Here is a 13,422-nt window from a genome sequence, read left to right as displayed (position 1 = left end):
ATTACGTATACCACGTCAGGTTATAAATAGCAAAATGCAATATATAGAATTGCATATTTTCACTGACGCCTCTCAAAATGCCTACGGCGCGTGTGCGTACGTGCGTATGTACTCTGATGATAATAATACCAAAGTGTCCGTAGGTTTGTTATGCGCTAAGTCGAAGGTCGCTCCGGTCAAACCTGTAACTATACCGCGTTTGGAATTATGTGGGGCATTATTAGGTGCAAAGTTGTACACAAAAATCATAAAGTCACTTCGTTTGAATTTTACCAATGTTTATTTCTGGACTGATTCGACTATTGTGTTAGGATGGCTAAGAATGTCACCTAACACTCTTAAAACGTTTGTGCAAAACAGGGTAGTTCAAATTAACGAACTCACTGGTAGTTTAAAGTGGCTACATGTAGGAAGCAAATCCAACCCAGCTGACTTAGTGTCACGCGGGGTCACGCTGGATGCGTTACGCACTACTGATATTTGGTGGCACGGTCCGCCATTTTTGCACGAACGTCTTTGCAATTTTAGTTATGATCATAGTTGTAATAATGTTAATTTTAATGAGTTGCCAGATATTAAATCAACTACCACTCTGTTGGTACATCAAACTAATCAAATACGTTTCCTTTTGAAAGATTCTCATCGTTTATTCGTATGAAGCGTATAGTTTCTTACATGTTACGTTTTATTCATAACGCTCGCAATAAATTAAAATGTAATCGTAAATACGGCCCTCTCCAAGTAGACGAGTTAAATAACTCAGTTATTAAGTTGACTCAAATGTCACAAAAACAATCGTTTTCGGATCTCGATATTATGTTATCAAAAGGGCAATTATTACCCTCAAAGATTAATCGTAATATTTCTAGTCTCAATCTTTTTTTGGATAATAATAAAATTATTAGAGTTGGAGGTAGGTTGAGTAATTCTGCAAGTTTTTTATATGATAAAAAACATCCCATCCTTCTGTGCAGTAAACATACCTTCACCCGCTTGTTATTTGAATATGAACATAAGCGCCTGCTTCACGCTGGTCCTCAATTATTGTTGGCTAGTTTACGAGAAAATTGGTGGCCGCTCAGAGGTCGTGACCTGGCTAGAAATATTGTGCATAAGTGTGTGACATGTACACGAATTGCGGGTAAAACTGTTCCAGTACAAATGGGTAACTTACCTTCAGAACGGCTAGAACCAGGTTATCCTTTTATGATATGCGGCGTAGACTATGCAGGACCTATGTTTATTTTGAACCGTAAAGGGAGGGGCGCTAAATTAGAAAAATGTTATATCTGCCTATTTGTGTGTTTCTCAACGCGTGCTGTTCACTTGGAGTTAGTGACTAGTTTAACAACAGAGGCTTATATGTTAGCTTTGAAAAGGTTTATTTCTAGAAGGGGTAAACCATCTGAAATATTTTCTGATAATGGTAAGAATTTTATTGGGGCTATGAAGGAATTTACACAATTTTTAAAGAATAATCATAATAATATTACTGAGATTTTAGCTAATGATAACATAAAGTTTAACTTCATACCACCCTATACACCACATTTTGGAGGATTATGGGAGGCAGGAGTGAAGTCCTGCAAATACCATATCCGCCGCGTCATTGGTAACGCGAACTTAACTTATGAAGAGTTTAGCACGATCTTAGCTCAAATCGAGGCCGTCCTAAACTCTCGACCTATGCATCCACTGTCCGCAGATCCAACTGACCTTCTTCCTCTCAGCCCTTCTCTGTTTCTGATTGGCCGACCGCTGACTGCACCTGCCACTCCAGACCTGACGGCTACAGCTTCACATCGCCTGTCCCGCTATGACCGCGTGGAGCAAATGCGACAACATTTCTGGCGGAGGTGGTCCACGGAATACATATCGGAGCTGCAGACCCGGACAAAATGGAAGACAAGGAGAGAAGAATTGGCACCTAATACACTCGTACTTATCAAAGAAGACAATCTTCCGCCTCTAAAGTGGCGCTTGGGAAGAATTCTTCATACCTTTCCAGGAAAAGATGGCGTGTCCAGAGTCGCTGACATCAAAACGGCGACCGGGACGGTGCGAAGAGCATTCACAAGAATCTGTCCTCTGCTGCCACAAGAAAATGATACTTCGTTGGAAGCAGGAGCTTCCAAGGTCGGGGGCATATGTTAACGCCATCTACCAGATTTAAGTAAAACTCACGGAGACGTATACGCCACCTGCGTAAAGCCATCGAGCGACACTAGGCGGCGCTAGCGGCGCCCGCCGGCGCGCGAGCCGCGCGCCCCTCACACACCCTTCTTCTTCAGTACGACGTAGCAAGATGGTAGTCGGTTCACCATCAACATATCTAAAATATCTTTGTACTTAACTTTAAAGTGTTTTTTCTAAATATAATAATTTCGACTTAAACTAAATAAAATTGAATCATTGAAGAGTTCCTGACCAAACCTGTCCACACACAACAACACACTCAACACACGTATATCCTGCACCTCCTCATTCTGATATTTCTCTGGTCGTGCCAGATTACCGTTCCACCAGGCTACCAGAATGAAGGCATAGGTAGTGTACCTGTGTATGCATGAACGCTGGTGAACTATAAGGTCTTGGTTGAAAAGTTGATCATAACTTTTAAAAAGTGTCACCTCTGCACCGATGCCAAAAATGTGGGCGCTTTTATTTTAATGCCTAGAACTTAATCGTCAGGATTTCTGTCAGTGCGTATTTTACTAGCACCTTTCTTCATTGCACACAGTGCACACATCATCATCATCATCATCATCATCAGCCTATCGTAGTCCACTGCTGAACATAGGCCTCTCCAAGTGCACGCCACTGAGATCGATTTTCGGCTTCTCGCATCCAGCTCCTGCCAGCCGTCCTGCGCAAGTCATCACTCCACCGTGCCTGAGGACGTCCTACACTACGTTTGCCGAGGCGTGGTCTCCACTCTAGAACTCGTTTACCCCAACGGTTATCGCCGTTATCGGTTCTTCGGCTAATATGGCCAGCCCACTGCCACTTCAGCTTGCTGGTTCAGTGGGCTATGTCGATGACCTTGGTTCTCTGATGGATTACCTCATTTCTGATGCGATCCCTCAGAGAAATGCCGAGTATAGCCCTTTCCATAGCCCGCTGAGCGACTTCAAACTTGTGGACCAGCCGTACCGTCAGTGTCCACGTTTCGGCTCCGTAAGTCATGACAGGTAGGACGCACTGATTGAAGACTTTTTTCTTTAGGCACTGTGGGATCGACGATGTTAGGATTCCCAAATGCAGCCCAACCCAACTGAATTCTCCTCTTCCTCGTCCTCAAAGTTGTTTCTACCTAACTGCAATGTCTGCCCGAGGTATACATATTTCCGAACAACTTCGAGAACGGCGCTGTGTATCGCAATCGGTTCCAATAGAATTCATGTTCATTGAACATGACCTTGGTTTTGTCCGAGTTCATCCGTAGGCCGATGCGTAGAGAAGATTCAGCCAGGTCGTTCAGCATCTGTTGTAGATCCTGCAGCGTTTCCGCCATGATGACGATATCGTCAGCAAATCTCAAGTGAGATTTGTGTTCGCCATTGATGTTGATGCCGCATTAGTGCACACATCCTCCATCCATAAAACCTGCCCTGCACTCCATCTTCACTTAACAGTCTATTAACATAGGATGTTACTAACCTAGCAACAGTGGTTGGCACCATGGCCCTCGGCGAGGGTTCTCCAGCAAACAAAGCCTTCATATTCTGAGAGCCAGCATCAAACACTACTCCTAACGGTGTTTCAGAAATATTTATCTTCAATATAAGTTGGTTTATGTATGGGTCGCGTAGATTTGTTAGTATTTATCGAGCGTTGAAAATAAGGTACAGGATTTATATTTTTTTTTTAGATTTTGATGATTCTGTCTTTGTTTATTCATTCTTCCACCTTGACTATCATGTTGGTATTGGACTGGCATAACGTGATTACTGGGCACGGGATCTCGGGTTAGTAATTTTACTTGAATGTCTAAAAAACTGCTTCAATTTTTATTTTTTATCTGAAATTAAACCTGCTCCTGAATGTATCGGGACACACCACTCGTTACTGAAATTAAAGGTGATGAAGCCTACTCCAACAAGGAGTCAATAAAATAAGAAAACATTGTGGTCAAAAATAAAAAATAAATATATATATAAAACAAAATAATTGCATATTACATAAGCGAGTGTTCCATAATAAAAGCTCGCAACTGCGTTTTTTAAAAACCATCTTCACAAAAAAAACCAGAATCACAGTAACTGTATTCTATTTTAATATAAACTTCGCAACATTTTATAACGAGAATGAAAAACTTAGTGTGCCTCGCCGCATATTTTTAACCCTTGTTTTAAACGGTTCAGAATAACAAGAGAAACTGCGGTCTTTTGAGAACTAAATTAAAATATTTCGAGTGAGCGAACCGGGGTAGCATTTAAGCAGGTTTTGAATGACGGCTCCTAACATTAATTCCATTCATGTTTCGTTCACGTAAATGTTTACTTAACTACTATATTATATAGTAGTGTGTATATACTTATTATGACGCTGAAGAGTTTGTTTGGTTAAATGCGCTAATCTCAGGAAGTACTTTGTTTTGTGTAACTTAATCAGCTTTCATGGTTATGTAATCAAGTATTTGTGGACATATTACTTTTTTCTTAAAAAGAGTGTCCATTTCAACAGTTTCTTACTGGTTTTTCTCCTTGAGACCAACTATTTTAGAGCCGGGCTTCTAGTGTGACGTTTCATAAGAGCCTGCAAAGGCCTGTTTGAGATAAAAGCATTTGACTTTGACTTTACTTGTCCGAATTGAAAATAGCCAAAGTGTATTCAGCAAAATTTATTCAAGAAAACGTACAAACAACGATTTACCTACATTAGTTCTACTTTGTCATAATATTGTTTACTTAAGCTATCTACAAAAATACTTTAATTAAGTAAATGAGATTAAAGAAATGCCACTTGATGAGTGAAAAGATAATAAAAACGTTAAAAACTCAAGTTGGCCATTAAAATTTCAAAAGGCTATTCTTCAAATTTTATTAACGTGGTACTCATGGGTGCGCTATAAAATTTTATGGTCCGTGTCAGTCTCTTGTCAGATGAATTTATCATAATGTTATGGTATTATAGTAGTATTATAATTTTGCTTCAGATTCCATTGACAGTCAGAGGACACACTACAAACATAAAGTTTTAGTCGGCCGATAGTTTGTTTGGGCTCATAAATCAGTATGGAGATGAATGGCATTACGCACAAAGATTAGATATTCAGCCAGTATCAGATCGACTAAAAACTTTGACTGAAAACAAGACATTCTTTAAAAAATAATTGCCAAACGTTGGATACTCTTAATCAAACAAATGCTTAAAAAGTAGTTTTAGGTGAAAACAATAGCGTTTTTACACTGACAGATTTTCTGCTAGGTTTTTCCACTCGGTATATATTTGTTCGAGTGGTGTTGCGAGTACTGAGCGAAAATAAACATTTGACAACTAGCTATACAAACTAAAACAGCGCGACAGGTTTTTACCACGACAAATAAATCAATCGTAAAATCATGAAAAAATCCGCTAGTGTATTTGTTTTGATTTACATGATATCTTATAATTTTGTATCCGCAAATGCAGCATCGCGATTCAACTGAGATTCCACTCCACTTACTAACAAAGCTCATTAAAACATTAGCATAGATAAACCTATTAAATATTTAAGCTGCACACACAAAGAATCAAAGGATTTTCAACCAAAACACGAAAGATTAAAAACATGGGACTGCAAACAAAACAAAATGAGCAAATAAAAGTAAAAATGCACATTTCGCCACCTGCTTTACGTTTCGCGAAGCTGTTAATTAACACATGCACGTTAAAATAAATAAAAAACCTAATGAATTCCTTTGTTTTCTTAGTTTTATGTTCAACTCGTATTCATACGGTGGGTTTTGTTTCTTTTGTTAGGTTAAGCCTATGTCCTTTCGAAAAACTATGTTGGGGACGGCTCTAAGCCTAACCGAATACAGCTGAGTACTACATGTCACCGTTGCCTATCTGTCACCTCAACCCAGTTATCCAGACTATCCGATACCCTTTGCTAATACTGGTTGTCAGACTTTCTCTCCGAGGCACGGTTGCGTCACTACCAATTTTGAGACTCCGGAGTCAGAATATTTTGTGAAAGTTTCTAAACTATGTAACGAATATGACATATACTGGACACTAGGCACGCTTTCGACCACTGGACCAATGGAGCAGCGCATCCTTATTTATAAGAGAAATTATTATGACTAAATATAATTCTCAGTAATAATGACCGCATCTTTCGGAGCCCAACGCAAATAAAACTCACAATTTTTTTACTGAGAAACGAGCTTTTGGCGCATACGATCGTACGCTTACTGATTATATGGAAAATTAATTATTAACGTTAAACAGCAGCAAATTATCCCTAGTAAACAGTAATTATTAAAACAATGTAACATATTAATTCGTGGTGTTTTCCGCGAAGCTGGTTAACCGTGCTTTTCGTTATCCAAACTCAGGACTACCAAGAATTGTAACCAACAGTGGCTTTCTGAAAATTCATTTAAAGGTCATTATTTATTAGCTATAAGAGCTTCATACGTTGCAGGTAAAAACATCTTCGTAGTTTTCGTCTCCTGGCTAAACAACTACGCTCTACACAAAAAATAAATAATCCAAAACTTGAACAACAAGAACAAACAAATGAACAATAATGTAAACTTTAAAACAAAAACCGTTTCTATTTTAAACGGTACGCCGACTCGGCGCAGTAATACGCCGAGTCGTATCGACTAAACTAATTTGTAACTTTAAAACCGACTCGAGGCGGATATAGCCGGATTTGTCGTGTTCCTTTCTTGTAATTTATACCGTTTCGTGTTATTTCTTTTGCATGTTTTGTTTTTGTTTTCGATTTATGTCTCTCGTGTTATGTTATGAGTGTTTGTAATTGAGTTTGCGGTTTTGTAGGCACTTTTTTGGGATGAGATATGAGATGGTCATTTTTAATGATTAAGTGTGGCTTTCATATACACTTTAAAAGAACTTAATTAGTTTTCAAGCAATTACACGTGAAAGAAAATTAACTAGAAATATTGTCATTATACAGGCTGTGTCGTTCACAATCACATTAAATCCTATCGCATATACTTTATGATATTCTATGGCGAATTGTAAAAAAAAAATAACCTAATCCATTCAGTGGTTTAACCACAGGAGTCATTTTTCGTTTTTATAATTTACAACATCATGTGTAAAGCAGAGATAAAGTTAGGAGTATCGAATGTTTTGATCAGTTGACAGCTGTCAGTTTTCAAGAGAGAATTTCAGTTGTTTGTAATGACTGACTTTTATATGGTGTTCTAATTTTAGCACATTTTTATTGTATTTACTTTGTTTGAAAAATTCATTTTTTTTATTTTTATGTATTTTACGCATTTCATTTAATGTGATTATGAATGACACACCCTATATAACCACGAAAAAATATTTTTGAACTGTTATCTTCTCTTGCATTTCTACTTTTAAAATGCCTTTCAGAATATTACTGATATTTTCTTTCAAATTACGCAGGTTATCACTTGTATGGCTGAAACATTTCATTCAACTGAACGCAGACAGTACACGCAACAGGCTATAACTCTGCCGCTTGTATTTAAGCGTTGAGATTCAGCCCACATAGCCACCGCAATTCTAATATTTCTCAAACTTAGCCCTCAGTTTCCCTTCAACATAACAAAGACAATAGAAAACTTTGCAAGCATTTGTCAGACAATAGAAGCCCTGAACAGAGACGGCCATGAAATATTCATCCCCACTCCACGGCTTTGTCGTTAATTCATTTAGCACACTCTTGCGTCATCTGAATGCAATGCTTTCTAAAAAATGGATTTAGATTATACCTTTAGTTACGACATGTACAAGGAAATCCAAAGAAAAAGGAACTTCGAAGGGCGACATTTTTTCCATCATTGAGGCTCCTTGTCTTGTCAAAATCGACAACCTGAGGGGGTGAGGTACGAGCCCACCGCGGGGCGCCGCTCACGTTTTCGCCGATACGAAAACAGTCGACAACTGATTTTTGACATAACTCGAGTCATTGACTGTGTTCGGTGGGAGGAATAAGTAACTAAAAAAAATAACATAGTTGAATGGCTATTTCGTGTCAAAACAAACCGAGGCAGTGAGGCACTGTTTGAAAATGGTAACTTGTGTGTATCAAATTAATTTAAAAGCTACAGATGGATCCATGAATACAATAAAACAATAATGTGAACTTTCTTAGAAACATTTAATTAGTTACAGTATGTATATACATATTGAAAAAAAAACATTTAGCGTAGGTACATATTTAAAAATAATCTATAAAAAAGTTGTGGTGGCCTAGGGGGCAAAGAACCAACCTCTCGAGTATGAGGGCGCGGGTTCGATTCCAGGTCAGGCAAGTACCAATGCAACTTTTCTAAGTTTGTATGTACTTTCTAAGTATATCTTAGACACCATTGGCTGTGTTTCGGATGGCACGTTAAACTGTAGGTCCCGGCTGTCATTGAACATCTTTGGCCGTCGTTACGGTTAGTCAGAAGCCAGTAAGTCGGACACCAGTCTAACCAAGGGGTATCGGGTTGCCCGGGTAACTGGGTTGAGGAGGTCAGATAGCAATAAAAAAGGCTTATCACTAAGGGTACCCAGAAGTAATGGCATTTTAAGGCGAGGAATTGGTCAACAATAATTCCATAACCGGCACGCGCATCTAAGGCGCCAAAAGGGGTCGGAGCGTCTGAGCGGGGCGAGGATAACAATACGCGCGCTAGCTCATAAGTAAAAGTCGTAAGTGACAAAATGGTTTTGTAATTTTATTATTTAGAAATGATAATTTGATAAAAATTCCTTCTACAATTTTAAAGAGTATGTATATACTCAACTACTAAAAAAGTTAAGAGGCCTAAATCGGTCCCGTTTGCCCATAATATGTGAATCTCTTTTTAAAAAGAGGTATGTTTGATTATATATTTTTCTCTGTTATGAAAGTTACCTAATCATGTTTCTACGTCTAACAAAATAAGGTTTATATCATGAACTTTCAGGTAACCAAGTTGTATTTTGATCCGTTTTGTATTTACTGAGAAAAATTGAGATCCTTGGCGCCAAAAATTCCAATTCGTCCTCTTAAATTTGATAAAAACAAATAAATAATGATCTCACCACTATATCAAACACACCGCGGGCGTATTTATAAGATTTTCAATCCACTTAAATATATTTCGTACACTTATAAATGTCTCACAACAAAAAAATGCGCACAGAACACATAATAGAAACGAATATCAAGGAGATCATAACTATAGACAAAGTAGTTTTTTTTGCTGAGAAAGGAGGTGAGGAGGAGCGGTGTAATTAACAAAAAAATATTTTAAATAATCGAACCATTGAATCGAACACTCAAAATTAAATCATTTTTAATTTTGAAAAAAAAATCTATTAAACATTTTATCATTGAATTTTTTTACTATCTCACTTTATATCACTTCGATTTTACCAATTCTTTTTTAATGTTCACTTTTTAAAGGAATTTTTACGAGAAATAAATTGTATTATTGCCGGGATTTAGTTGCCACGGGAAATAGCTGGTGATTACTACAGTATGGTATGTATTTTTAACCGACTTCAAGATGGGAATGTATTTATATGTAATAAAGAATTAAATAAATAAAGACGCCTGGACATGATGAACATGATACATGAAATTCTTTTTTTGTTTGCTGTGTAGACTTCCCATGTGATCCCATAGTCATCAGGTAAGGATCTGATGATGGAAACCCCGAGAAATCGATGGCAACTTTCGAAAGTTGTAGGCATGCATAGGGTAAAAACTTGTCATTCAGGTGTATGTCTGATAACACTACAACAGCGAAGGTTTGGAGCTGTCATGATGATGGAAAAGCAGAGAAGGTCGAAGGAACTCCGCTGCTCGGCAACGTTATACATTAACTACCTCGTGTTTGAGTTTATATTATTCGTATTGATGAGAACTTTCCACTAGTGTAGTTCCACCACTTACATCTTTTCTTCATATTTTTACTAATTACTCAAAAAATAATTATTTTCGACGTTCTCACGTAAATTATTATTTTTCGCTATTGTAAATAAATGATTTATAATTTCCTTATTAGTCAGATTGCAAAATAAATTACTAAAAACACAAACCTCCTTGCGCGTCAAGCAATGACAGTTTAAATTCGGCTACCATGACAACTACGTTTTGCAATAAACAACCTAACAATCTAACACAAATAAACATTTGGAAAATAAATAAATGTTGTGAATGGAATCACATATTTGCCTGAGTTTAACGGTCATTATCTTAAAGTTCCTATTCTTTAAGACCGGTGGCAGGCGTCTAAAACTGTGATCTCACATCATACGCTTGAAAACATTTTGTTTCAAGAGTAAAGCATCCACAACACTCATGATCATCTTCTATGGAGCTAATTATATGTAATACATTAAAATAAATGCACTTTCAGTCATAAAAAAAGAACTTATAGGATGTTATTACAAATATATTTTTTTATATTATTTTTGGGAATACGAAGGATGAACTGTCATCGGATGACAAAGCGACATGACCACTCGTTTCTACGGCGGAACGCCGTCTGGCAGAAGGTAAAATTCATGAAATGAAAATTGACATTGAATTTTATACGTTTTTTAAATATTTCTCCTTATATGCTTTACAAAACCATATAATATGTGGTATTTTTCTTTAGCTTAGGAAATTTTCTATCGTTTAGTGATAAAACATGTGTAGGTTATCATTGAATATTTTGAGAATTACCTGACAAAAAATTTTTTCGAGAGGCAATTTCAAGCCTTTTTTTTTCTATGTGTGAGACTATTTTTTTAAAAGATTTTTTCATATTCTCTGGCAAATATCCTCGACTTCTCACTGTAAAATTTTCTGATCTATAGAATGTATCCAGGCCTCATACTACCCGACGAAAAAACTGATGTTTTCGAAGTGCGGAGCCTTAAATTCTAATAATCAATGACGTTTTTGGAACGTTAAGAGAAAATGCTAAATGTAGGATATAATATCTTGAAAACTTAATTTTTTTTCCAGATATCCTCGAGGCTCACAGTGCCCAACCCCGCAAGATTACTTCTCTCATCGAGCATCGATCATCGGCATCGAGGGAGATCACTCCATCGCCAACTCCTTAGGAGTACTGCGCTCCTACTACCAGCTGGGAGTCCGATACATGACCCTCACTCACACTTGCAACACCCCATGGTAAGTGGACCCCATGACTGTCCAGCACTGCGAATAACAAATTCCAGAACATTCGAAACGGAGTCGATAAATGTAAAATCATTCACAATAAATCAACGGTTATCTTTAAGCACTGTTCTCGCCCATTACCATAAGCAGTACAAAAGATTTGTGATCATAAATAACATTTCGTGTTTCTACAAAAAGTGTCCGATAAATTATTCATGTACAGTCGTTGACTCCGGTTCGTGCGTACTGCGTCGCAGATTGCAAAGTTCGCAACCTAAAACTGCAATTAATTGTTCCGAAATGGCGTATCGGGAAACGCCGCTTCGGTTTCTACTTAAAACATTACAATGCAATTCTGTTTGTTCAAATTCTCGGCAATTTGTCCTAAATGTACTTCGAAATGCGAAACTAATTATTGGCTGCAATGTTTCGTGAATTATTGGGATTTACGAATAAAATGATGGCTTAACTTTCCGAAATCTCAACTGTGAAATTAATTCGAAACATCGGATTCCGTACTTTCTTGAATAATCGTTTTATTTATTAATGTTTTATTGTTGTTAGCCCCTTGCGCGATGGAATAAGAAAGTCAAAGTGTAATAAATATTTCTATTGTTTGGAAGAATAATAATCCAAGTGTTTATGAGATTTAATCAATACGCTTATTTCAAAGTCTGTTGTTTGCTCTTTGAAGACTAAGAATAATTATTCAGTGAAAATAAAAGAAGAAATAAAAATTCTTGAGAATAGTTGTTTAACTTACAAAACAAGTTAAAACAATGTGTTTGTTTTAGAATCCCAATTTAATTACAGAAATTACAATTGTATTTAGAAATTTCGGAGATGGATAAAATCCAAAGGCTATATGCCCTTTTTCGTAACAAAATAATGATTCTCCAAAATATACAAATAGCGCACAAATTCCTGATTGATTTTTAATGACCGAAAACAAAGTTATTTTCCTCTAAACAGCCTTCAGCTGAAACTGAGCGATACTACATTAATTAACTTAAACAATGCGAAACCTATAATTATGTACTTATTGAAGAATAAATATTTTTAATGAATATCTTGGTTCCAATCAAAGTTTTCAGTCGGTCTGATACCGGCTAAACACCTGATCTTTTGTGCGTACTACCATTCATCTTCATACTTATGAGCCCAAGCAAACTATTGGCCGACCCAAGTTAAATAGATAGACGGTTAGACACTCTTATAAATAGGTGAAAGGAAAATTTTAGACAAAAACAAAACACTTATCGGCCCCTTACAAAATAACATTCCATTTCAAATGAATTATATATTAATGTTTCCTTCAACGAGGCACAAATCCATACTCAGGTGCGCTACCGAGAGAGCCTTAATGAAAAAATTCAATAACATTTCCCCACGCCGGCTGGGGTTCGAATCCCGGAACTTGTGTTTCGTAATGCCGTACAAATGGCAATCATTTATTTGTACATCTACTTCTTGGTAAATGAGCCTTTATGTTGGTCTGTTACTGCTAAAATGCAGAATGGTTTTGGTATACCTACTTCTAGAATTAGATTTCAAAATTATCTTCATTACTCACTCAGCATAAAGGTTTTAATTTAAAAAAAATATCTCTGACTTCAAACCAATACATGAGTAGAAAGTAACTTCCAGACCAATTATCATCCACGGTGGCGTTTCTTTCTACGGAGATCATTGTTACAGTGCTTATAAGTATTGGTGCGGACATAGCACTATTCCTTCACTCTCATAGCCCGATGGGACAGTAATCCGACACGACCGGAGAGAGATCAGGCGCAGGACCGACGCTTTTTTATGCACAGTTGTATCAATGCCCAACTTTCAGACTCCGGGCTGCATTATAAAAGTTACTTGTCTTTCAGCCCGATCTAAGAATCGAACCCGAGACACCATGCTCTGTATACAAGCTTAATGGTTTCTAGGCCAACGAGACAACTTGTGCATTAATAATAAAAAGTACGGGTCCTATTTCAAGTAAGTGAATCCAGGGGAAAGCTTATGGGAACTAAGTTCTGAACTTTGATTGGGAGTGTAACAGGTCTCTTTAGTTTTAAGCTGCTTGAAATACTTAAGTTATCCCTCAATCGAGACGAACTCTT

At 37.2% G+C, this 13,422-nt stretch overlaps 1 protein-coding gene across 1 annotated transcript; it reads left to right on the top strand.

Annotated features, from left to right (window-relative positions):
• The first annotated feature begins 1,446 nt into the window (after nucleotides 1–1,446).
• On the top strand, nucleotides 1,447–2,154 carry LOC126056266 (uncharacterized). The gene has a single exon (XM_064036791.1). It carries the CDS (start codon nucleotides 1,447–1,449, stop codon nucleotides 2,152–2,154), a length of 708 nt encoding a protein of 235 aa, XP_063892861.1.
• The last annotated feature ends 11,268 nt before the right edge of the window (nucleotides 2,155–13,422 follow it).

This window comes from Helicoverpa armigera, chromosome 1 (genome assembly GCF_030705265.1).
Source record: "Helicoverpa armigera isolate CAAS_96S chromosome 1, ASM3070526v1, whole genome shotgun sequence".
NCBI lineage: Eukaryota > Metazoa > Arthropoda > Insecta > Lepidoptera > Noctuidae > Helicoverpa > Helicoverpa armigera.
The sequence above is the reverse complement of the archived record's forward strand: the minus strand, read 5'-3'. Positions and strand labels throughout refer to the sequence as shown.

Excerpts from the sequence above, each read along its gene's own strand:
- LOC126056266 (XM_064036791.1), top strand. The coding sequence starts at position 1,447 with ATGAAGGAATTTACACAATTTTTAAAGAATAATCATAATAATATTACT.